The 26999-nt window shown below is 44.9% G+C and overlaps 1 protein-coding gene across 3 annotated transcripts in view; it reads left to right on the top strand.

The window, feature by feature from the left end:
- KPNA6 (karyopherin subunit alpha 6) overlaps nt 1-26999 on the top strand; it is a 68677-nt gene continuing 41678 nt past the window's right edge. The window contains exon 1 of one of the 3 annotated variants that reach the window (XM_019014408.4): nt 1-301. In XM_019014408.4, the coding sequence (XP_018869953.1) occupies nt 298-301 (4 nt within the window). In that variant the 5' untranslated portion in view covers nt 1-297. Of the gene's footprint in view, nt 302-6143; nt 6168-26999 lie in introns of those variants that run through there. The other 2 variants (XM_019014413.4, XM_055390652.2) reach the window with 2 other exon arrangements.

Raw genomic sequence — 26999 nt, 5'->3', positions numbered from 1 at the left:
AAACAGCTGGGAACTCCTAGACACACTTAACTTTCTTAGGTATCCCTTCCAGTCTCCTCTCAACCACTCCTTTCCTATTTCATTTCCACTCCCCACCTTTAGTAGCTGCGGTCTCTTTAAGTGCGCACTTTCGGTGTAATGATAGGCGATTGGGCCAATAAAGCGTTTCGTCCTGGAGTTAACTGGTTTGTCCCTTTCGGGCTGCCGTCCTACAGATCCGCCATATTGTCTACTGAAAGCTGCCGCTGAAGCTGCCGCCGTTGCCTCCGCCGCCAAGAGTGAGCGAGCGGAGCCGCGATGGGTGAGTGAGGAAACCACGCAGTAGGGTTCTTGGGCTCAGGGAGTGTCGGGGCCCGGGATTTGGCGAGAGCCTGTCTCCGGTCTGCGGAAGATGTCTGCATCCCCTCTAGCTAGGTCTGAGGGGAAAAGTCAGGCCGGGAGTGCCCCTCTTGCCAGTTTTGGGCCGAGCTAGGGCCCGTGCTGGAAGCAGTCCTTTGGTGCTGGTTTCGGGGACACCTTGGCACTCCTGGAACCCCCCACATGGTGGCCTCGGGCAGGAGCCCACGTGTTCCTGGGAGGTAGAAAGGGGCCTACTCTGTCCTGCGCCCAGACTGGGGCTGGGGGACGGGCTCCCGGCGGCAGGCCTGGGCGGCGCTAAGGTAGCTTTATCCTGGGTTGTGTTTGGCCAACGCGTGTCTTGACTAGATTCAGTGGCTCCCCTGAACTCAGGGAAGTCCTACCTACGTAGCGAGGTGGAGTCCTCTAGTGAGGGGACGTCAGGCGAGCCAGCACCAGGCCGGTAAGCATGGGCAGCCAGGCCGAGGGCAGCTTGCGCCGCTGAAGGCCGGGAGAACGGAATCAAGGCGGAAATAGTGTGGTTCGTTTGGGCTCAGAGTGGCATCGCTTGTGATGGTAGAACACCAAAGGCCAAGTCCTCTTGGCCATCTTTAGGTTGAGGACTTTAGGTTTCTGGGCTGGTCCTGGTAAGGAGAAAAGGAGCGACCTGTTGATCTTTCTGAGGGGACTCCGGCTGGCAAGGCCTCTGTTCAGAGAAAATACCATGGCGAAGTCTTTGGATTTAGAGACAGAACCAACAGTGGTAATTCCTCTAAAGCAGTAAAAATTGTGAAATTTGCTAAGCTCTTTCTACGTACGGGCATTGTTCTGATTGCTTTACATGTCTTGTTTTACTTAATTTGTACAACCTAAGGAAATAGGTTGCCATTTTACACATGTGGAAGCTGAGCTTTAGAGAGGTAAAGTAACTTACCCAAGGTCATGCAGTGGCTAAGCCAGGGTGAACACTCCCAAGCCTAGTTTGTAACTGCTGTTTGTTGTTGTTGATAGAGTCTTGCTCTGTCGCCCAGGCTGGAGTGCAGTGACGCGATCTCGGCTCACTGCAACCTCCTGCCTCCCGGGTTCAAGCGATTCTCCTGCCTCAGCCTCCCGAGTAGCTGGGATTACAGGCGCCCACCACCACGCCCGGCTAATTTTTGTGTGTTTTTGGTAGAGACAGGGTTTCGTCATGTTGGCCAGGCTGGTCTCGAACCCCTGACCTCAAGTGATTCGCCTGCCTCGGCCTCCCAAAGTGCTGGGATTACAGGTGTGAGCCACTGCGTCCAGCCTTTTTTTTTTTTTTTTTTTTTTTTTTTTAAATGACCTGGCCCTCTAGTGGTTGGGCAGGGAGAAAAGGGGAAAAAAGCTTTTAACCCTAGGCAAAGTTGTAAATGTGTTTGGGTTTTCTGTTTGTTTGTTTATTTTGTTTTGTTTTGCTTTTTGTTTTTGCATGTGGGCCCATTTTGAAATCTTTTTTTTTTTTTTTTTTTTTTTTTTTTTGAGACGGAGTCTGGCTCTGTCGCCCAGGCTGGAGTGCATTGGCGCGATCTCGGCTCACTGCAACTACCACCTTCCCGGGTTCACGCCATTCTCCTGCCTCAGCCTCCCGAGTAGTTGGGACTACAGGTGCCCGCCACCACGCCTGGATAATTTTTTTTGTATTTTTTTGTATTTTTAGTGGAGACGGGGTTTCACCGTGTTAGCCAGGATGGTCTTGATCTCCTGACCTCGTGATCCTCCCGCCTCGCTTTCCAAAGTGCTGAGATTACAAGCGTGAGCCACCATGCCCGGCCACTTTGAAATCCTTTTTCTGAACGAAACTGAAGGAGTCCAGAGTGAATTGATAACTCTAATTACTGTGTGTGGGGCAAGCAAAATGAGAATCTGGAATTGAATTTTTTTTTTTTTTTTTTTTTTCTGAGAAGAAATTTCACTCGTCTCCCATGCTGGAGTACAGTGGCTGGATCTCGGCTCACTGCAACCTCTGCCTCCCGGGTTAAAGCAATTTTCCTGCCTCAGCCTCCTGAGTAGCTGGGATTACAGGCATCCGCCACCACACCCAGCTAATTTTTGTATTTTTAGTAGAGACAGGGTTTCACCATGTTGGCCAAGCTGGTCTCGAACTCCTGACCTCTGGTGATCTGCCTCCCAAAGTGCTGGGCCTCCCAAAGTGCTGGGATTACAGGCATGAGCCACCGCGCCTGGCCTGGAATTGGATTTTTTAAGATCTGAGATTCTAAGGAAGCAGAAATTATTCACTTGAGCTTCAAGGCAATGACTTTAGAATCAGATCTGGTATTGGAAGTCACTTAAATGTCAGACACAACAACACATATGGAAAGCATCTAGCACAGTCCACAATAATGTTTTTCTTCCTTTCTGAGCCTTCCTTTTCTCACCTCTAGAAAGAAGGGGTGGGGCTGTGTTATCAAGATATTTGGGGACTAAATAAGATAACAGCATTTGGGCTGGGCAAGGTGGCTCAAGCCTATAATCCCATAGGCAGAGGCGGGTGGATCACCTGAGGTCAGGAGGACGACACCAACCTGACCAATAAGGTGAAACCCTGTCTCTACTAAAAATACAAAAATTAGCTGGGTATGGTGGCGTGCTCCTGTAATCCCAGCTACTTGGGAGGCTGAGAAGGGAGAATTGCTTGAACCCGGGAGGCGGAGGTTGCAGTGAGCCGAGATTGTGCCAGCCTGGGCAACAAGCGAGACTCCATCTCAAAAACAAACAAATAAACAAACAAAAAAACAGATAACAGTGTTTGGAGCCTAAAGGGCTCCATGAATATCAGAGCAGATTCTTTTCCACTTTCAATAATGTTCCTTTCCCTTAAGCACTCTGGTTTCCAGGTTTCCCTATTGAGTAATAAGACTGATAGGCCTTTCTTAATAGCTGGAGCTTCATCTTTCAGTGAAAAAAATTTAGGGGGTTTTATGTTATAAACTTTATGTTATAAATTTTATATTGGTCTTCAGTTTCAGAAACACTGTTGCCTCAAAGGGAAGGAACTAATGTTTAATAAGCTCAGTGAAATAAGTAGAGATTTACTCAGTTTTATAGATTGGGAAACTGTCTCGGAGAAGATAACACAGCCAGTAAGCCACAAAGCCAGGAGTAAGATTCTTACCCATTTTGCAGCACATAAATCTATAAGACTTAAGGAGTTAAGAAATAAAGTTAGTCCTATTCTGGTACAGTTCAACATGAAAGTTCTTCAGTGGAGCAACAAACCCTGACCAAGGTCTTGAAGGGGGTTTTTAGCCTAGAGTCAGGTAACTTCCTCTTTCCAGCTCCATCTCAGGTACCTCTCCCTCATCGTAGCTTGTCTTTATCAATGTCAGCTTTTTGTTTGTTGTAGACCAAACTAATGCATTCATTTAATTCTAACATCTAATCTAAGGTATCTTGGGTTATCTCCATTTACACTTATAAACTGAGGCTTTGAGAAGATTAGGCGACTAGTCCAAGGCTGGTATTCTGGATCCTTTGGGCACTGGAGACACTAACACAGCCTGCCGTCACATGCCCACAAGTACGGAACCTGCCGTATTTCACTGCCTCTTAAGTGTACTCTCAGTCTATATCCTACTAGCTCAGTCGTATATCCTACACTATTTCTGCTATGCCAAACTTCATTACCCTTAACAGACCTTTGCAGTGATTTCCCTGCCACTAGGTGCCCTGTAGGGGTGATATTTGTAGCTCTGGAGATTGCTTTATTCTGACCCTCTAGCAGAGACTACAACCTCATGAGTCTTGGCAGACACTACTTGTCTTTTCACCATTACTGCTACTTTGCTAACTGGGAATCTGGCCACCCTTCCTTACCCTAAGGGGTGGGTCTTGATATAAACTCTAAACCAATCATTGTAACTCTAGCTCCCTAGACAGTGATTGATTTAGGCATGGGCATATGATGCAGTTCTTGCTAATTAGATGGGAAGGGAAGCCTGGGGAACTTCTGGAGAAGCCTTCCTTATTTAAAAGAGACTTGCCAGCTTTTATTTTATTATTTTTTGCCAGTTTGTATTTTAACCCAGGTTGCACCAAAATGTGTGAACCACAAAAAAAGACAGAGATGGGAAAGCTATAATAATAATAATACCCAACACTTGTATAGAACTTGCTATGTGCTAGGTACTCTTCTAAGTAGAGGCATACCTCAGAGCTAAGGCAAGTTTGGTTCCAGACCACTGCAATAAAGCAAATATAATAAAGCAAGTCACACGAATTTTTCTGTTTTCCAATGCATATAAAAGTTATCTTTATACTATACTGTAGTCTCTTAAGTGTGCAATAATATGTATAGTAAAAGTACCTCTTTTATTTATTTATTTATTTTTTTGAGACAGGCTGGCCCTGTCTGTCACCCAGGCTGGAGTGCAATGGCGTGATCTCGGCTCACTGCAACCTCCGCTTCCTGGGTTCAAACAATTCTCCTGCCTCAGCCTCCTGAGTAGCTGGGATTACAGGTGCCCACCACCACACCCAGCTAATTTTTGTATTTTTAGTAGAGACGGAGTTTCACCATGTTGGACAGGCTGGTCTTGAACTCCTGACCTCATGATCTGCCTGCCTCAGCCTCCCAAAGTGCTGGGATTATAGGCATGCATGAGCCACCATGCCCAGCCAAAAGTACATATCTTAATTAAGAAATCCTTATTGTGAAAAATTGCCATTTGGTGAGCTGTAATCTTTGCTGGTGGAGGGTCTTACCTTGATGTTGATGGCTGCTGAGACTGATCAGGGTGGTGATTGTCTGGGGTGGCAGTAACAACCTATGAAATTTGCCACATCAATTGATTCTTCCTTTCACCACAGATTTCTCTGTAATGTGATACTGTTTGATAACATTTCTCTCCGCCGTAGACCTTCCAAAATTAGAGTCAATACTCTCAAACCCTGCCACTGCTTTATCAACTAAGTTTATGTAATGTTCTAAATCTGCCAGTCTTGGTGGCTCACGCCTATGATGCCAGCACTTTGAGAGGATGAGGTGGGAGGACTGCTTGAGCTCAAGAGTTTCAGACCAGCCTGGGCAACATAGTGAGACCCCATCTCTAAAAAACATTTTAAAAATTAGCTGGGTGTGGTGGCGCGTGACTGTAGTCCCAGCTACTCAGGAAACTGAAGTGGGAGAATCACTTGAACCTGGGAGGTTGAGGTTGCAGTGAGATGATTGTGCCATTGCACACCAGCCTGGGCAACAGAGCAAGATCTTGTCTCAAAAAAACCCCAAAAATCCTTTGCTGTCATTTCATGTATGTGTGTATGTATGTATGTATATATTTTTTTTTATTTATTAAGACAGGGTCTCACTCTGTCACACAGGCTGGAATGCAGTGGTGCTATCAACAGCTCACTACAGCCTTGAATTCCCAGGCTCAAGCAATCCTCCTACTTCAGCCTGCCGAGTAGCTGGGACTACAGGCATGCACCACCATGCCCGGCTAATTTTTTAAATTTTTTTTAAAGAGTGTTGCCTAAGCCTGTCTTGAACTGGGCTCAAGTGATCTTCCCGCCTTAGCCTCCCAAAGTGTTGGGATTACAGGTGTGAGCCACCTTGCCCAGCCTATTGTCATATCAACAGGATTAACGGCATTTTCACAAGGAGTAGATTCCATCTCAAGAAACCACTTGTTTGCCCACCCGTAAGAATAGCTGCTCATCCATTCAAGTTTGATCGTGAGATTGCAGCAATTCAATCATATTTTCAGTTATCTAGTTATCACATTTTCACTTCTGGTTATCTTGCTGTTTCCACCCCATCTGCAGTAACTTGCTCCATTGAAGTCTTGAACCTCTTAAAGTCATCCGTGAAGGTTGGTATCAACTTCTTCCAAACTCTTATTTATGATATTTTGACTTCTCATGAATCGTGAATGTTTTTATAAGACCCGAAAGTTGAAATCACTCCTTAATTCGTACAGAATGGATGGATTCTGTATGGCTACAGAATGGATGTTGTATTAACAGGTGGGAAAACAACATTAGGCCGGCGCGATGGCTCACACCTGTAACCCCAGCAATTTGGGAGGCCGAGGCAGGCAGACCACTTGAGGTCAGGAGTTCGAGACCAGCCTGGCCAATGTGGTGAAACCTTGTCTCTACTAAAAATACAAAAAATTAGCCTGGTGTGGTGGCGCACACCTATAATCCCAGCTACTGTGGAGGCTGAGGCAAGAGAATTGTTTGAACCTGGGAGGTGGAGGTTGCAGTGAGCTGAGATCACGCCACTGCACTCCAGCCTGGGCGACAAGAACGAAACTCTGTCTCAAAATATATATATATATATATATATTTTCAGTAAATCAAGCTGTAAACAGATGTGCTGTCATCCAGGCTTTATTCCATTTATAAAGCATAAACACAGTGGATTCAGCATACGTTTTAAGCTTCTGAGATTTTCAGAATGGTAATTGAGCATTGACTTCAACTTAAAGGCCCCAGCTGCATTAGCCCATAACAAGAGAGTCAGCCTGTCATTTGAAGCTTTGAAGCCAGGCATTGACTTCTCTCTAGCTATGAAAGTCCTAGATGACATCTTCCTCCAATGGAAAGCTGTTTCTTCTACAATGAAAATCTGTTGGCTAGTGTAGCCACTTTCATTAATGATCTTGGCTTGATCTTCTGGATAACTTGCTGTAGCTTCTGCATCAGCACATGCTGCTTCATCTTGCACTTTTTTGAGACAGTGCCTCACTCTGTCACCCAGACTGGAGTGCAGTGGCACGATCTCGCCTCACTGCAGCCTCTGTCTCCTGGGTTCAAGTAATTCTGGTGCCTCAGTCTCCTAAGTAGCTGGGATTATAGGTGTGCGCCACCATGCCCAGAACATTTATGTATTTTTATAGAGACAGTGTTTCGCCATGTTGGCCAGGCTGGTCTCGAACTCCTGACCTCAAGTGATCCGCCCACCTCAGCCTCCCAAAGTGCTGGGATTATAGGCATGAGCCACCACACCCGGCTTCACTTTTTTTTTTTTTTTTTTTTTTTTGAGACGGAGTTTCTCTCTGTTGCCCAGGCTGGAATGCAGTGGCGCGACCTCAGCTCACTACAAGCTCGGCCTCCCGGGTTCACGCCATTCTCCTGCCTCAGCCTCCCGAGTAGCTGGGACCACAGGCGCCCGCCACCACGCCCGGCTAATTTTTTTTTGTATTTTTAGTAGAGATGGGGTTTCACCGTGTTAGCCAGGATGGTCTCGATCTCCTGACCTCGTGATCCGCCCATCTCGACCTTCCAAAGTGCTGGGATTACAAGGCGTGAGCCACTGTGCCCAGCCTTTTTTTTTTTTTTTAAGATAGGGTTTTTGTCTGTCACCCAGGCTGGGGTGCAGTGGCAAGATAGCACACTGCAACCTCTAATTCCTGGGCTCAAGGGATCCCCCCACGTCAGCCTTCTAAGTAGCTGCGGACTACAGGTGTGTGCCACCACACTCAGCCAATTTTAAATTTTTGTGAGACAGTGTGTCACCGTGTTGCCCAGGCTGGTCTTCAAGTCCTGTCCTCAAGTGATCCTTCTTCCTCAGCCTCCAAAGCCACTGGGATTACAAGCATGAGTCACTGAGTTTGGCCTCCACATTGATGGCTTCTTTTCCTTAAACCCTTTCTTTTTGAGACGGAGTCTCACTGTCGCCCAGGCTGGAGTGCAGTGCCATGATCTCAGCTCACTGCAACCTCTTCCTCCCAGATTCAAGCGATTCTCCTGCCTCAGCCTCCCACGTAGCCGGGATTACAGGTGCCCGCCACCACATCTGGCTAATTTTTGTATTTTTAGTAGAGATGGGGTTTCACCATGTTAGCCAAGTTGGTCTCGAACTCCTGACCTCAGGTGATCCACCCGCCTCAGCCTCCCAAAGTCTTGGGATTACAGGCATAAGCCACCGCGATCGGCTCCTTAAACCTTATGAACCAGTCTCGTTAGAGCCTGGCTCTGGATTAGGCTTTGGTTTAAGGCAGTATTGTGGCTGATTTGATCTTCTGTCAAAACCACTAAAAGTTTATCCATATTGGCAATAAGGCTGTTTTTTCTTTTCTTTTCTTTTTTTTTTTTTTTTGAGACAGAGGCTGGAGTGCAGTGGCCCTATCTTGGCTCACTGCAAGCTCCGCCTCCCGGGTTCATGCCATTCTCCTGCCTCAGCCTCCTGAGTAGCGCCCAGCCGGTTGTTTTTCTTAAACATTTGTGTGTTCACTGGACTAGTACTTTTCATTTCCTTCAAGATCTTTTCCTGGCCAGGTGCAGTGGCTCATGCCTGTAATCCTAGCACTTTGGGAGGCCCAGGCAGGCGGATCACCTGAGGTCAGGAGTTCAAGATCAGCCTGACTAACATGGAAAAACCCTGTCTCTACTAAAAATACAAAATTAGCCGGGTGTGGTGGCACATGTGTGTAATTTTAGCTATTTGGGAGGCTGAGGCAGAAGAATCGCTTGAACCCAGGAGGTGGAGGTTTCGGTGAGCTGAGATCGCACCATTACACTCCAGACTTGGAAACTCCTTCACAAAAAAAAAAAAAGAACTTTTCCTTTGCATTCACAGCTTTGCTAACTGGCGCAAGAGGCTTAGCTTTCAGCATATCTTGGCTTTTTGACATGCCTTCCTCACTAAGCTTAATCATTTCTAGCTTTTGACTTAATGTGGAGACATGCAACCGCCCCTTTCACTTGAACAAATAGAGGCCATTGTAGGGTTATTAATTAGCCTCATTTCAATATTGTTGTATCTCAGGGAATAGAGTGGGAGAGAGACTGTGGAATGGCTTGTTGGTGGAGCAGTCAGATCATACACAGTATTTATCAGTTAAGTTCTCCATCTTATATGACCATGGCTCATGGCACCCCAAAACAGTTGCAATACTAGCATCAAATATCACTGATCACAGATCACCATAACAGATAAAACAAAAAACAAAAGTTTGAAATATTACGAGAATTACCAAAATGTGGCACAAAGTGAACACATGCTGCTGGAAAAATGGCACCAGTAGACTTGCTTAACATAGGATTGCCACAAACCTTCAATTTGTTTTTTTTGTTTTTTTTTTGAGACGGAGTTTCACTCTGTCACCCAGGCTGGAGTGCAGTGGCACGATCTCGGCTCACTGCAACCTCCACCCTCCGGGTTCAAATGATTCTCCTTCCTCAGCCTCCTGAGTAGCTGGGACTACAGGCGCCTGCCACCACGCCCGGCTAATTTTTTGTATTTTTAGTAGAGATGGGGTTTTACCATCTTGGCCAGGCTGGTCTTGAACTCCTGACCTTGTGATCCACCCGCCTCGGCCTCCCAAAGTGCTGGGATTACAGGCGTGAGCCACTGCACCCGGCCCAATTTGTTTTTTTTTTTTAAAAAACACACATTGGCCGGGTATGGTGGCTGACGCCTATAATCCCAGCACTTTGGGAGGCTAAGGCAGGTGAAACTCTTGAGCTCAGCAGTTTGAGACCAGCCTGGGAAACATAGTGAGACCCTGTCTCAAAACAAAAACAATAACAACAACAAAAAAACACACAGTATCGGTGAATCACAGTAAAATGAGATATGCCTGTACTTTATATATTCATTTAATTCTCAGATTCTCATGTTTTAGTTGAGAAAACCAAAGGATGGAGAGGTTTCAGTAACTTGGGCAAATTCATAGCTAATACATGGAAGAGACGCTTACTCAGTATGATTCTAATCAAAATATGGGCTGTTCGTACATAAGCATTCCTGAAGTAGCTAAAGCAATCTCTTCCCCACCCATCTTTTCCTATACAAATCTTACCTGTTTTTCTTTTCTTTTCTTTTTTTTAATTTGATATGGAGTTTCGCTCTTGTTGTCCAGGCTGGAGTGCAATGGCACAATCTCCACTCACCGCAACCTCTGCCTCCCAGTTCAAACTATTCTCCTGCCTCAGCCTCCTGAGTAACTGGGATTACAGGCATGCACCACCACGCCCAGCTAATTTTTTGTATTTTTAGTAGAGACGGGGTTTCACCATGTTGGTCAGACTGGTCTCGAACTCCCAACCTCAGGTGATCTGCCCGCCTCAGCCTCCCAAAGTGCTGGGATTATAGACGTGAGCCACCGTGCCCAGCCATCTCACCTGTTTTTCAAGATATACTTTAAATGCTGCCTTCTTCATGAACCTTTCTGAAGTACTTTATGCCTTCCAGTTTGGAAATGAACTCTCCTAAATTCTATAGCACTTTGTTCTTTTTTTTTTTTTAAATGGAGTCTCGCTTTTTCTCCCAGGCTGGAGTGCAGTGGTGTGCGCTTTTCACATCCTTTTTTCTATTACAGTTATTTTATTCCATGTTATTAGTTTTTCGACCAGTTACTTACTCTACATAGCCTCATTTTCTTATCTTTAAAATAGGTATAGGTTAGGTGCGGTAGCTCACACTTGTATTCCTAGCACTTTGGGAGGCTCAGGAAGGAGGATTGGTTGAGGCAAGGAGTTCCAGACCAGTCTGGGCAACATGGCAAAACCCCTGTCTCTACAAAAAAAAAATTAGTTGGGCGTGGTGGGATGTGCCTGTACTCCCAGCTACATGGGAAGCTGAGACAGAAGGATCGTTTGAACCTAGGAGTTTGAGGTTGCAGTGAGTTATATGATCTCACCATTGTACTCTAGCCTAGGTGACAGAGCAAGACTTTGTCTTTAAAAAATAAAAATGAAATAAAATAGAGATAATAGGATTGTTACAGGAATTAAATGAGGTAATGCCTGTAAAGCATTTTAGCTCGGTGCTTAGCACATAGTAAGTACTCAGTAAGTGATAATTAATAGCTGTTAATCACTTAGTAAACAAAGTACTTTCTATGTGTCAAGCCATATGTGTGTGTGTGTGTGTGTGTATATATATATATATATTTTTTTTTTTTTTTTTTTTTTTTGAGAGAGAGTCTCACTTTGTCACCCTGGCTGGAGTGCAGTGGCCTATCTCGGCTCACTGCAACCTCCACCTCCTGGGTTCAAGCGATTCTCCTGCTTCAGCCTACTGAGTAGCTGGGATTACAGGCATCCACCACCACGCCTGGCTAATTTTGTATTTTTAGTAGAGGTGGGGTTTCACCGTGTTGACCAGGCTGGTCTCAAACTCCTGACCTCAGGTTATCTGCCTGCCTCGGCCTCCCAAAGTGCTGGGATTACAGGCATGAGCCACCACACCCAGCCAGGCCCTACCTTAAATATAAAGTTAAATTTACTAGTCTTTGTCTTTGAGTGGAGGACAGGAACATATTGTGAATACTTGTCAGAAACTCATACTTTTAGGACCAGGCAGACAGCAGTTAATTTCAGCAAATGATTATTAAGTGCCCACTATGTGCAAGGGACTTTTCTAGGCCCTGGAAATACAGTGGTTAACAAAACAGACAAAACCTCTTTCTGGTGAAGTCCCAGATTTTATATTCTAGTGAATAATTTTATGAAATAAACCAAAGGGAGACTGTTAGATGAACGGGACAACCCTATTTCCTGGCTGCTAAGCTCCAGCCAATTGTTGCCATGGGGAAATGTGGTTCTAGTGTTGTTGATTTCGCATCCTTTCCACAATTCCTCTCCCTCTTGAAGCTGGAAATCTGGAATTTTTTTTTTTTTTTTTTGAGACGAGGTCTTGCACTGTTGCCCAGGCTAGAGTGCAGTGGCATGATCTCAGCTCACTATAACCTCCGCCTCCTGGGTTCAAGCAATTCTCCTGCCTCAGCCTCCCAAGTAGCTGGCATTACAGGCGCTCACCACTGCACCTGGCTAATTTTTGTAATTTTAGTAGATTTCACCATATTGGCCAGGCTGGTCTCAAACTTCTGACCTCGTGATCCACCTGCCTCAGCCTCCCAAAGTGCTGGGATTACAGGTGTGAGCCACCACGCTCGGCCTGGATTTTTAAATAATATTTACTGCTTTGTAAAGGTTACAAGCTAACTTTCAAAATCTGAAAACACTAACAAAAGATATTTGAGGCCAAATATAGCCTGAGAATTGTCTGTCTTATTTGTAAATGTTACTTCAATTAATATTCTGTGTATCTTATGAAATATTACGTAGTCTCTGTCATTTTACAAAATTATATGTATTTTTTTAAATGTTAATTTTTTTTTTTTTTTGAGACGGAGTCTCGCTCTGCCGCACAGGCTGGAGTGCAGTGGTGTGATTTTGGCTCACTGCAAGCCCTGCCTCCTTGGTTCAAGCGATTCTCCTGCCTCAGCCTCCCAAGTAGCTGGGATTACAGGCATGGACCACCATGCCTCCCTAACTTTTTTTGTATTTTTAGTAGAGGCGGGGTTTCACCACGTTGGCCAGGCTGGTCTCGAACTCCTGACTTCAGGCCATCTGCCCGCCTCAGCCTCCCAAAGTGCTGAGATTATTGGCTTAAGCCACCGCACCCAGCCAATTAATTTTTTTAAATTAATTAATTAATTTTTTATTTATTTTTTTGAGATGGAGTATAGCTCTGTCACCCAGGCTGGAGTGCAGTGGCGTGATCTCAGCTCACTGCAACCTCTGCCGCCTGGGTTCAAGAAATTCTCCTGCCTCAGCCTCCCAAGTAGCTGGGATTACAGGCGCCTGCCATCACACTCAGTTAATTTTTTGTATCTTTAGTAGAGACAGGGTTTCGCCATGTTGGCCAGGCTGGTCTTGAACACCTGACCTCAGGTGATCCTCCCTCCTTGGCCTCCCACAGTAGTGCTGGGATTACCACCACACCCAGACGGAGTTCCTCCTTTTTTTTTTTTTTTTTTTTTGACAGAGTCTTGCTCTGTCACCCAGGCTGGAGTGCAGTGGCGCGATCACAGCTCACTGCAACCTTTATCTCCTGAGTTCAAGCGTTCAAGCGACTCTCCTGCCTCAGCCTCCTGAGTAACTGAGATTACAGGCGTGTGCCACCATGCCCAGCTAATTTTTGTATTTTTAGTAGAGATGGGGTTTCAGCATATTGTCCAGGCTGGTCTGGAATTCCTGACCTCAAGTGATCTGCCTCCCTCGGCCTCCCAAAGTGATTACAAGCGTAAGCTACTGCTCCTGGCCGTAACTAGGAGCTCTTTGAGTAATGTGGTAGTCCTGGCAGGAGATGATGGCAGCAGCTGAGATGGTAATGGTAGGGAATAAGAGAGTTAGGAATTTGAATCATCAGGACTTGGTTATTGATTTCATCTGGTGGCTGAAGCCAAGGGGAAAAAAAATTAAGCATGACTCCTACGCCTGTTGCTTTGAGAGCAGAATGGATAGTGATGCTGAATTTAAATTTGTGCATTTTGAGGATTCTCTGACCTCCAGGGAAGTTGTTCAAAAATCAGTTGAATGTAGAAGTCTGGAGGTCAAGAGCGAGGCCTGGGAATGGAGATAGAGGTTTGATCATCTATTTATCTCTATACATGGCAACTAAAACTATGGAGTGATTCATCAACACTCATGAAAAATGTGATGAGAGCTGGGCTAAAAAGCTGGCCAAGGTAGATCAGCTGTGATGTGCAGAAAGGAAGGAAACATCAGTCAGAATTAAAAGAAAACAAGGAGTGCTTGGTGTCTTAAAAGCCAAGAGAAAGAGGCCAGGTATGGTGGCTCACACCTGTAATCCCAGCACTTAGGGAGGCTGAGATGGGTGGATCACCTGAGGTCAGGAGTTCGAGATCAGCCTGGCCAACATGGTGAAACCCCAGCTCTACTAAAAATACAAAAGTTAGCCGGGCGTGGTGGTGTGTACCTGTAATCCCAGCAACTCAGGAGGCTGAGGCAGGAGAATCACTTGAACCCGGGAGGCAGAGGTTGCTGTGAACTGAGATTGTGCCACTGCCCTCCAGCCTGGGTGACAGAGCGACACTCCGACTCAAACAAAAAAGCCAAGAGAGGCTGGGCACGGTGGCTTACGCCTGTAATCCCAGCACTTTGGGAGGCCGAGGCAGGCGGATCACCTGAGGTCAGGAGTTCGAGAGCAGCCTGGCCAACATGGTGAAACCCCGTCTCTACTGAAAATACAAAAATTAGCTGGGCGTGGTGGCAGGCGCCTGTAATCCCAGCTACTCGGGAGGCTAAGGCAACGGAATCGCTTGAACCCAAGAGGCAGAGGTTGCAGTGAGCCGAGATCATATCATTGCACTCCAGCCTGGGGGACAAGAGCGAGACTTTGTCTCAAAAAACAAAATGTGAAACAAAACGAAAAAAAAGCCAAGAGAAAGAGAGTATTTCAAAAATAAGGAAGTGGTTGTCAGGATTGAGTGCTGCCAAGAGAACAAGCAAAAAAAAAAAAAAGACTGAAAATATCTAGTGAATTTAGCATCATGTACTTGGTAAGTGGCCTGTACAAAGACGGTTTTGATGGCATGGAAGTGCTAAGTAAGCTAAGAAATGAGAGAGGAGAGGCCTGGCACAGTGGCTGATGCCTGTAATCCTAGCACTTTGGGAGGCTGAGGAGGGAGGATCACTTGAGGTCAGCAGTTTGAGACCAGCATGTGCAACTTAGCGAGACCCTTTCTCATTTTGAAAGAAAAAAGGAGAGAGAAGAGGCAAGCTGTTTTAAGAAGTTTGGGTGGGCCGGGTGCAGTGGCTCATGCCTGTAATCCTAGTACTTTGGGAGGCTGAGGCAGGCAAATCACTTGAGGCCAGGAGTTGGAGACCAGCCTAACCAACACAGAGAAACCCCCTCTCTACTAAAAATACAAAAAATTAGCTGGGTGTGGTGGTGCATGCCTGTAATCCCAGCTACTCAGGAGGCTGAGGTAGGACAGTCACTTGAACCCGGTAGGCGGAGGTTGCAGTGAGCCGAGATCGTGCCATTGCACTCTAGCCTGGGCAACAAGAGCGAAACTCCATCTCAAAAAAAAAAAAAAAAGTTTGGATGTAAGGAGCAAAAAGGCAGTTTGATGAGGCTCTTATAATGTCTAGGCAAGAGATTATGAAGACCTAAATTCGTGCAATGGCAGTAGGAATGGAGAAAAAGACACAGAGTCCAGAAATAATTAGGAAATAAAGCTGGCCATTCTTTCTGATTGGATGTGATTGGATGTGGGGTGGGAGTTAAGGGAAACAGAACTGTCAAAGATTATTCCCATGTTTCTGGGTTGAAAAACTTTGAAGGTATTGGTACAGATCACTAATCCAGTGTTTCCAGGCGTGGTGTTTCTCAACTTTTTTTTAATCACCTTCCTAAGGAAACTTTATAGACCTTTTTTTTCCCCCTAATGTACCTGCCCTATGACATATTAATACTGAGATAAACTCTGTATCTTTTTATGTACCATGTCTGTGCTTTATACATAAGCGTAAGTGTACAATTTAGTTTTTATTCAATGCATGGTTAAGAAAGACTAAACAGGGCGGGGCATGGTGGCTCATGCCTGTAATCCCAGCACTATGGGAGACTGAGGTGGGTGGATTGCTTGAGGTCAGGAGTTCAAGACCAGCCAGGACAACATGGTGAAACCCTGTCTCTACCAAAGATAAAAATTTAACTGGGTGTGGTAGCATGCATCTGTAGTCCCAGCTACTCAGAAGGCTGAGGTGTGGGAGGATTGCTTGAGCTCCGGAGATTGAGGCTGCAGTGAGCCAAGATCATGCCACTGCACTCCATATTGGGCGACAGAGTGAGACCCTGTCTTAAAAAAAAAAAAAAAAAAAAAAAAAGAGGCCAAGTGGCTCTCGCCTGTAATCCCAGCACTTTGGGAGGCCAAGGCAGGTGGATCATGCAGTCAAGAGATTGAGACCATCCTGGCCAACATGGTGAAACCCCATCTCTACTAAAAATACAAAAATTAGCTGGGCGTGGTGGTGTGCACCAGTAGTCCCAGCTACTCAGGAGGCTGAGGCAGGAGAATTGCTTGAACCTGGGAGGTGGAGGTTGCAGTGAGCTGAGGTCATGCCACTGCACTCCAGCCTGGCAAGACAGAGCAAGACTCTGTCTCAAAAAAAAAAAAAAAAAGGAATGACTAAACAAAATTTTTAGGTTAAAAATTTTTAACCTTAAATTTTTAGGTTAAGCTCAAACTCCTGAGCACTTCGGGAGGTTGAGGAGGATCGCTTGAGCCTAGGAGTTTGAGACCGGCCTGAGCAACATGATCAAACCTCGTGTCTACAGAAAATACAGTAATTAGCGGTGTGTAGTGGCATGCACCTGCAGTCTCAACTACTTTTGAGGGTGAAGTGGGAGGATCAATTGAACCTAGGAGGTAGAGGCTGTAGTGAGCCAAGATCACACCACTGCACTCCAGCCTTGGCAACAGAGTGAGACCTGTCTTTAAAAAGAAAAAAATCTATTTGGGCTGGACAAGATGGCTCACGCCTATAATCCCAGCACTTTGGGAGGCCAAGGCGGGAGGATTACTTGAGGCCAGGAGTTCAAGACCAGCCTGGGCAACATAGTGAGGCCTCATCTTTTTTTTTTTTTTTTTTTTCCCAACAGTCTCTCTCGCTCTGTTGCCCAGGCTGGAGTGCAGTGGCACGATCTCAGCTCACTGCAACCTCTGCCTCCTGGGTTCATACAGTTCTCCTGCCTCAACCTCCTGAGTAGCTGGGATTACAGGCCCCCGCCACCACGCCCGGCTAATTATTTGTATTTTAGTAGAGACGGGGTTTCACCATGTTGCCCAGGCTGGTCTCAGACTCCTGAGCTCAGGCAATCCTTCCGCCTTGGCCTCCCAAAGTGCTAGGATTACAAGTGTGAACCAACGTGTTCGGCCAGCCTCGTCTTTTTTTAAGAGCTGTTTGCGTTTAACGTATTTATTTATTTATTTTTGAGACGGAGTTTCACTCTGTCGCCCAGGCTGCAGTACAGTGGCGCTATCTCAGCTCATTGCAACCTCACCTCCCAGGTTCAAACAATTCTCCTGCCTCAGCCTCCTGAGTAGCCGGGACTACCGGCGCATGCCACCACGCCCAGCTAATTTTTTGTATTTTAGTGGAGATGGTGTTCCACCGTGTTGCCCAGGCTGGTCTCGAACTCCTGAGCTCAGGCAATCCACCCGCCTCGGCCTCCCAAAGTGCTAGGATTACAGGCCTGAGTCACTTCACCTGGTCTTAACTTAATTTTTATGGCTGTATTTGCTTTGTAACTTTTAATGCAGTTTACTTGCTTACATAAATTCTATCAAATTACAATCCAGTTTGGCAGTTTGTATAAAAACAATGTAATCAAAACTTTAAAAATCATTCAAAACTAGAATTTATCTAACAAAAGTAAAACAATTTGAAACAATTAAAAATTATTTAGTGAGTTTTTAGACTTTTGCTTGATAATGACCAAAGCCCAAGTCACACAATCCACTGAGGATAAAACATAAATAACATTCATGAGGCAGCCAACAGGCCTGCACAGGCCATGTCTTGCCATATCGAGATCCAGCGATCAATCAAGAGAAAGTTCCCCAGTCACGGCCATCTGGTCACCATAATTTTGTAGCATAGATCCTGCATATATTTTGGCTGCCTTCCATGAAGTCACTGTCAGTCCTGCTCATGTAATAGTAAGATTTTGTTGGGTAAGGTTGAGCTTTGGAGGGCTACGTACCATTCTAACATCTAACTTTTTTTCTCCCTCGCTGACAAACCTATTTTGCCCTTTGGGTATGATATTGCCCCCGTTGAGAGTGTATGCCTTGTAAGAAATTATTCATGCCAGATGTTTCAGAATCCTAATTTTTTGAATTTTAGAAAGGCATTATGGTGCATATAACTTGTATAACACCTCCAGTGAGGTTTGGGATAGAACCCTGTATAGTCAAATATTATGAATGTTTCTGTAGCAAAAATATCCAGTTGAAAATTAATTGAGACTATATATATAAAGACTATAAATAATCTCATGTGAGGTTCAGATTTTGCCGCCAAATGTGTTTTGAGACTATATTTACTAAAAAAAAAAAACAAAAAAAAAACAAAAAAAGTCCTATTTTCAGAGCTTGTTTTTCTTTTAATTTTTTTTTTTTTTTTTTGGTAGAGACTGGGTCTTGCTTAGTTGCCTAGGCTGGTTGCAAACTCCTGGCCTCAAGCAATCCTCCTGCCTCGGCCTCCTAAAGTGCCAGAATTATAGGTATGAGCCATTGTGCCTGGCCTTGAGAGCCCCTTTGATTTCAGAATTCCAGGTAAGGAATTGTGGACCATGAATTAAGAGAAATATATAAGGAACAGGTTTATGGAGAAGAAGATGCTTCCCCACCCCCCCACCCCCCATTTGAGGTACTTACAGACATGATTGGAAGGAACCCATGTTCCCTCTAGGTGTTAGGTATAGATTGCAGAAGTCATCAGCATTTGTTTGTTTATTTTTTGAGATGGAGTTTTTGCCCTTTTGCCCAGGCTGGAGTGCAATGGTGCGATCTTGGCTCACTGCAACCTCTGCCTCCTGGGTTCAAGTGATTCTTCTGCCTCAGCCTCCCAAGTAGCTGGGATTACAGGCGCCCGCCACCACACCTGGCTAATTTTTGTATTTTTAGTAGAGACGAGGTTTCACCATGTTGGCCAGGCTGCTCTCGAACCCCTGACCTCAGGTGATCCACCCGCCTCAGCCTCCCAAAGTGCTAGGATTACAGGTGTGAGTCACTGTATCTGAACAGTCATCAATATTTAAATCACCCAAGAGGCTATAATTTTCTAATGAGTAATGATTGGAATTGTCCACTTTGAGGTGAAGTAAAGGGGGAAATAGGCCCTTTTTTAAACCCCTGGTCATTGGTTCCTTAAGTGTAGCTTTCAAGGGAATGAAGATAGAATGGAAGGATAAAGATTAAGAGAAAGAACTGAGTGTTGGAAGGAAAAGGAAAAACCAACTGTTCAATAGAAAGCAAGAAAATAATGTTTTTTTTCTTTGACCCTAACTTCCTGAAAATTTCCCTTATAAGGAATTTAGGCCTTTCACTGCAGGAGGTGAGAAGAAAAAGGGAACACCATTGATTCAGCATTTAGGCCCTAGATACTTTCACATTACCTCCTTAATCCTACAGGGCCCTATAAAGTTTATTGTGCCCATTTTATTTTATTTATTGCTTTCTGAAGACTTGCGCCATGAGAAATACCCCCGTTTTAGAGAGGCAGAAGCAAGACTAAGATAGTGGGTACTTTGCCCACAGTTATACAGTTGGGCTTGGAACTCAGTTCACCTGACTTCCAAATCAGTGCTCTTTTCACTACATCATGTTGGATCAAGTTGATAGAGTTTGAGGGTGAACATTGGATGTTTGTTCATGGCATGTCTTCTGGGAGTGGAGAGGATTCTTTGTGTGGCCTTTCAGCCTGGCTTTTCTCTCCCATTTCACCCTGGGCCTTTCTCACATGGGGCCTTAGAATATTGCCTCCTAAATCTAACTCCCTCGTTTTTGATGAATACATACAGGTTAGAGAAATCCCTGTTTCCAATTTGTCAGAAGGGCTGTTAGAAAGGCCCTTTCTTGTATTGTTGCTAAGAGCTAAAAGGAAGAGCTAATCAGAGGGATTTTTATAATTCAGCTGACAGACAATGCAGAACCCTCTTTGTCTGAAGACGAGTTGGGGGTGAGGGTACTGCAGAATAGAGGCCAGGTAACCAGCCGTTTTGCCATTCTCAGAGGCATTTTGCTGTGTGGACCTTTGTTTTTATGCCTCTTTAACTGAACTGGTCTTGTGCCCCAAACCCTTCAGAAATATTAACCATCTAGCCTTCAAAGACCACTTCAGACCTTACCCACTCAGTAAAGAGAGTTCTCACTCTCACTCTCTGAACTCATTGTACAGTTACATTCATTATCTTTTGTATTCTTAGAGCTGTGAGTCTAAACTAAGTTGTAAAGCTTCCTGAAGGTAGAAACAATTACACAGTGCCTGTTTGAGATTGGAGATAACCATTTGGTTATCTGCAACACACACACGTACACACACAATGCAAGTGCTTAGGAGCTATTCAGTGAATATTTTTGTGCTGGCTTAAATGGAAATTGAGCTCTTTCATTTTCCTACTTTAATTCGTTTTAGTCCCTTGTGGTACCTAGTGGTAGTGGCAGTGAAGTGTTCCTAGAAAGGTAAGAGCCACCTGATTCTATTTCAAATGAGATCGCTGGAAAATTTCTTTTGGAGAAACTGTTTGGACTATAGTTATCCTAGTCTTCTCCTGTGTCTCCCCTCCACCTCTTACCTCCCTTCCGTAGATCTGAGCATTGTGTTTACGTATTTATATATACACTCAAGGGCCAAAGGACTAGTAAATCCTAAGAGAGAATTAGGATTAGCAAACTAGAAGAACTAGGAATATATATATTTTTTATATTATATATGTATTTATATATATATATTATATATATATATACACACACACACATATATATAACACATTTTTTTTTTCCTTAGACCCTGAGCTTTGGATATATAGTCATGTGTACAGGAGATAGTTTTCCCCCAGTGGCCTTTAGCTAAACCACCTAGTTTATAAATTTAGCTTTGTTTCCTAGAGTGATTACTGTTCAGCCCAGTTCAGTGAAGATGCTACCAGAATATGAGCAGCCTTATTATGGTCCCATTGTGGACTGACCCAATTGTCCAGTAGAAGAAGAGCCTCTGCCATTGTTGTGGTGACTGGCAATTCTGACAGGCTTGCACATAACACCCTGAGAGCCTCATGCTGCCAGACCTGTTTCAAACTGTTTTCTCGTTTGCAGCATTTCCTGGTCATGAATCTCTGAGAGAAATTCAGGAATTTTGAAAAGCCATCTTCAAATCTAACCCACTTTACCAGCATAGCATTTTACTGTTTACAAAGTACTTGGGTATATATTCTCATTCAGTCTTCACTGTGACTCTGAGATAGTCTGGTAAGGGTATGAAAATTAAGATACAGATAAATAATACCCAAGTTGCACAATTATTAAGTAGCAAGACCAAGAATTAGATCTGTCTTTGTAGCTCTTTTCACCAGTACCACACCACTTCCAATGTGCCTGTTGGTGGTCCATCCAGCACAGCTACCTTCTGTCAATACTAGATATTTCCCTCCCTCTCTCTCTCCCTCCCTCCCTTCCTTCCTTCCTCTTTTCTTTCTTTTTTTTTTGAGACAGGCTCTAGCTCTGTTGCCCAGGCTGGAGTGCAGTGTGAGATGTCAGCTTACTGCAACCTCTACCTACCTTCCAGGCTCAAGCCATCTTCCCACCTCAGTCTCCCTAGTAGCTGGGAGGCATGTACCACCATGCCTGGCTAATTTTTGTATTTTTTTTAGTAGAGGTGGGGTTTCGCCATGTTGCCCAGGCTGGTCTTGAATTCCTGGGCTCAAGCAATCTGTTTGATTCAAATGCGGTTGTTTTTGTTTTCCCTTTGAGGTGATAGCCTTCAAATGACTACCTAACTACTTGCCAGTCCCTATAATTTTGTTTCTCTGCATATTAGTATCATTTGATATTTGTGTTTTTTTTGTTGTTGTGTTGTTTTGTTTTTATTTGGAGACAGGGTCTCGCTCTGTCACCCAGGCTGGAGTGCAGTAGCGCCATCATAGCTCACTGCAGCCTTGATCTCCCGGGCTCAAGTGATCGTCCTGCCTTAGCTTCCCAAGTAGCTGGGACTACAAGTGTGCACCACCATGCACAGCCAATATTTTTTATTTTTATTTTTAGTAGAGACGAGGTCTCACTATGTTTCCCAGGCTTATATTCCTTGTTCACAGCAAGAACTGGATCATACCTCAATTGAGAGATTGAATCAAACGTGGTGGAACTGAAAAGCAGCATTGACACTCCTGGGAGCACACTCCTTCCAGGAAACAACAAAGGAGTCCTCTTGTGGTTGGTATGCTGTCAAATAAGGAATATGTAGTGCTGGAAACATTGGCTCTCATGGAAATACCTGGTTTAATCTCTCCCACTTATTAGCTGGTTCTTCTGCAAGTTATGCCTCAGTTTGCCTACCTCTAAAATGAGAATTCTATGTGAGTCTAAGCTAATAATCAAATCCTTACTAAATCAATTATCAATCAAATATGAATTTTGCCTGAGAATGCCTCCCTCTACAGATATTAGAGATTGACTTTGGGGTATTTGAAAGATATTTCAAATATAATATCTTGGTTTTTAGTCTGGATTTAGTAGATAAAGATTTTTTTTTTTTTTTTTTTACCATGGCCAGTGATTTTGAAAAGCATTCTAGACTGAACTTGAGAAGACTGCTTCACAGCTAGTAGAGAGGACACAAATGTGACTTTCTTGGCAAAGCATTGTGATCCTTGCCTGCCTTGGTGCCTTATAGAGGTCCTCTCCCAGCAGGTCATGGAAAATAAGTAACTTGACACAGGAAAGGAACTTGTATACTGCAAGTCAGTTGGTTTGATAAGTTGATTTAATCACAAAAGTCATTAACATTGAAGGCATCTCAGGCCAGACGCAGGGTCTCATGCCTGTAATCCCAGCACTTTGGGAGGCCGAGACGGGCAAATCATTTGAGGTCAGGAGTTTGAGACTGCCCTGGCCAACATGGTGAAACCCTGTCTCTACTAAAAATACAAAAATTAGCCGGGCATGGTGGTGCATGCCTGTAGTCCCAGCTGCTTAGGAGGCTGAGGTGGGTGAATCACTTGAACTCCGAGATTGCACCACTGCACTCCAGCCTGGGTGACAGAGTGAGACTCTGTCTCAAAGAAAAAAAAAAAGTCACAGGCATCTCAAAGAAGTTCATTAAGAAAGGGCTCATGTGGATCATTGATTTATTTTTATTATCTTAATGTGCTAATTGCTATATATAATGCCTAAAAAGAATAGATAAACATATGCAGAAGAATTAATTTGGATCCCTGCCCTACGTCATACACAAAAAATTAACTCACTGGATCAAAGACCTAAATGTAAGAACTAAAACCATAAAATTACTATAAGAAAAAATAGTGGGCCGGGCACAGTGGTTCACACCCATAATCCCAGCACTTTGGGAGGCCAAGGCGGATGGATCACCTGAGGTCAGCAATTCGAGACCAGCCTGGCCAACATGGTGAAACCCCGTCTCTACTAAAAATACAGAAATTAGCCAGGCCTGGTGGCGGGCGTCTGTAATCCCAGCTACTCGGGAGGCCGAGGCAGGAGAATCACTGGAACCCGGGACGTGGAGGTTGCAGTGAGCCGAGATTGCGCCATTGCACTCCCGCTGGGCGACAAGAGCGAAACTTCATCTCAAAAAGAAAAAATCTTACGGGTATATCTTTGTGGCTTTGGAGTAGGCAGTGATTTGTTAGATAAGATGCCGAAGGCTGGGCATGGTGGCTCATGCCTGTAATCCCAACACTTTGGGAGGCCAAGGCAGGAAGATCACTTGAGCCCAGGAGTTCAAGACCAACCTGGGCAACAAAGTGAGACCCTGTCTCTACTTTTATTTTTTAAAGTAAAAAAAGATTTAAAAATTTAAAAAGACACTGAAAACACATACAACCACATACATACATACACATATATATGTATGTATATATATATTTAAATGTTAAGTCTATGTACACACACACATATATATACATATATACATATATGTATGTGTATATGTATACACACACACAACAAAGGAGTAGTGTGTGTGTGTGTGTGTGTGTGTGTGTGTGTATATATATATATGTATGTATATATATACTTAAAATTTAAAACTTTTGGCAAGGTGCAGTGGCCCACACCTATAATTCCAGCACTTTGGGAGGACAAGTCAGGCAGATTGCTTGACCACTGCACCCCACCTTTTTTTCTTCTAATTTTCTGTCTCCCTATCAGGGAATCCAGCCTGGTCTCCTGTGTGACAGGCAGGGATACTATACAAATGAGGATACATTTTCACTTTCTTGATGGTGTCTTTTATTTACTTTTTATTTTTTATATTTATTTATTTTTTATTTTTTTTGAGACGGAGTCTTGCTCTGTTGCCCAGGCTGTAGTGCAGTGGCATAATCTCGGCTCACTGCAACCTCCGCTTTCCAGGTAGAAGCAATTCTCCTGCCTCAGCCTCCCAAGTAGCTGGGATTACAGGTATGCACCACCATACCCGGCTAATATTTGTATTTTTAGTAGAGACAGGGTTTCACCATGTTGTCCAGGCTGGTCTTGAACTCCTGACCTCAGGTGATCTGCCCACCTGGGCTCCCCAAAGTGCGGGGATTACAGGTATGAGTCACCATGCCCGGCCCAGTGGTGTCTTTTAAAGCATTAAAGTGTTTTATTTTGTTTTGTTTGAGACAGTATCTCACTCTGTTGCCCAGGCTAGAGTGCTGTGATGTGATCACAGCTCACTACAGCCTCAACCGCAAGGGCTCAGGCAATCCTCCCACCTCCCAGGTAGCTGGGACTATAGGCACATGCCCCCATGTCTGGCTTTTTGTATTTTTTATAGAGATGGGGTTTTGCCATGTTGCCCAGACTGGTCTCAAACTCCTGGGCTCAAGTGATCTGCCTGCCTCAACCTCCCAAAGTGGGAATACAGGCGTGAGCCACCATTTCCAGTCAGTGCAGCCATTTTATTTTAAAAATATGGGGTCCCGGCCCAGCGCGGTGGCTCAAGCCTGTAATCCCAGCACTTTGGGAGGCCGAGGCGGGCGGATCACAAGGTCAGGAGATCGAGACCATCCTGGCTAACACGGTGAAACCCCGTCTCTACTAAAAATACAAAAAATTAGCCGGGTGTGGTGGCAGGCGCCTGTAGTCCCAGCTACTGCGGAGGCTGGGGCGGGAGAATGGCGTGAACCCGAGAGGCGGAGCTTGCAGTGAGCCGAGATGGCGCCACTGCACTCCGGCCTGGGCGAGAGAGCGAGACTCCGTCTCAAAGAAAAAATATATACATATGGGGTCCCACTCTGTTGCCCAGGCTGGTCTCAAACTCCTGGGCTCCGATGATCCACCTGCCTCAGCCTCCAAAAGTGTTGGGATTACAGATGTGAGCCACGGTGCGTGGCCCCAAAGTATTTTTTTAAGTGGTTGCAGGGCTGGGCGCGGGGTCTCACACCCCAGCACTCTGGGAGGCTAAGGCAGGCAGATCACTTGAGCCCAGGAATTTGAGACTAGCCTGGAAAACATGTTGAAACCTCATCTCTACAAAAAATATGAAAATTAGCCGGGTGTGGTGGTACACACCTGTAGTCCCAGCTACTCAGGAGGCTGAGGTAAGAGGATTGCTTGAGTCTGGGAGGTTGAGGCAGCAGTGAGCCATGATTGCACCACTGCACTGCAGCCTCGGTGACAGAGCAAGACCTTGTCTTAAAAAAAAAAAAAAATTGTGGAGGTTAGAAAGCAGTAGGATAACAAAGTGCTGAAAGAGGCCAGGTGCAGTGGTTCATACCTGTAATCCAGCACCTTGAGAGGCCAAGGCCAGAGGATCACTTGAGCCAAGGAATTCAAAACCAGCCTGGGCAACATCACAAGACCTAGTCTCTACAAAAAAAAAAAAAATTACTTGGACATGATGGCATGGGCTTGTGGTCCCAGCTATGTGGGAGGCTGAGGTAGGAAGATTGCCTCACAAGGTCTAGGCTGCAGGGAGTTGATTGCACTACTGCATTCCAGCCTGTATGACAGAGCAAAAACCTGTCTCAAAAACAAAACAAAACAAAAAAGCAAAGTGCTGAAAGAAAAACCGTCAAGCAAGAATTCTATATCTGGCCAGGCAGCATGGGCGTGGTGGCTCACCCCTGTAATCCCAGCACTTTGGAGGCCGAGACAGGCAGATCACTTGAGGTCAGGAGTTCAAGACCAGCCTGGCCAACATGGTGAAACCCCGTCTCTACTAAAAATACAAAAATTAGCCAGGTGCAGCAGCCGGCATCTGTAATCCCAGCTACTGCGGAGGCTGAAGGAAGAGAATTGCTTGAGGCCAGGCGTGGTGGCTCATGCCTGTAATCCCAGCACTTTGGGAGGCTGAAGTGGGTGGATCACCTGAGGTCCGTAGTTCGAGACCAGCCTGGCCAACATGGTGAAACCTCGTCTCTACTAAAAATACAAAAAATTTTTTTTTTGTATTTAAAAAATGGGTGGTGGGCCCCTGTAGTCCCAGCTACTGGGGAGGCCGAGGCAGGAGAATTGCTTGAACCCAGGAGGCGGAGGTTGCAGTGAGCCGAGATTGCACCATGGCGCTCCAGCCTTGGTGACAGTACAACACTTCATCTCACAAAAAAAAAAAAAAAAAATTCTATATCTAACAAAACTGCCCTTCTAAAATGAGGGAGAAATTAAGATATTTCCAGATAAACAAAAGCTTAGGGGGGTTGTTACCACTAAACCTGCAGTGACTTAGCCTATGATCTTAGCACTTTAGGAGGCTGAGGCAGGAAGATCACTTGAGCCCAGGAATTCAAGACCAGCCTGGGCAACATAACAAAACCCCGTCTCTACTCAAAATACAAAAATTAGCCAGATGTGTTGGTGCGCCCCTATAATCTCAGCTACCTGGGAGGCTGAGGCAGGAGAATTGCCAGAACCCGGGAGGCAAAGGCTGCAGTGAGCTGAGACCATGCCACTGCACTCAAACCTGGGCAACAGAACAAGAGTCTGTCTCAAAAAAAAAAAAAAAAGTGCTATAAAAAGAATGTACTGATATATGTTAAAACATGGATGAACCTCAAAATCATTATGCTAAGTGAAAGAAGCCAGTCAAAGACCACATATTGTATGGTTCTATTTAAATGAAATGTCCAGAGCAGGCAAATCTGTAAGAAATAGAAAGTACCTTAGTGATTGTTTACAGCTTAGGTGGGTGAGCATTGGGGGTGACAGCTA

The sequence above is a fragment of the Gorilla gorilla genome, chromosome 1 (genome assembly GCF_029281585.2).
Source record: "Gorilla gorilla gorilla isolate KB3781 chromosome 1, NHGRI_mGorGor1-v2.1_pri, whole genome shotgun sequence".
NCBI classification, from domain to species: Eukaryota; Metazoa; Chordata; class Mammalia; order Primates; family Hominidae; genus Gorilla; species Gorilla gorilla.
Note: the sequence above shows the minus strand (reverse complement) of the source record. Positions and strands in the feature narration are given on the sequence as shown.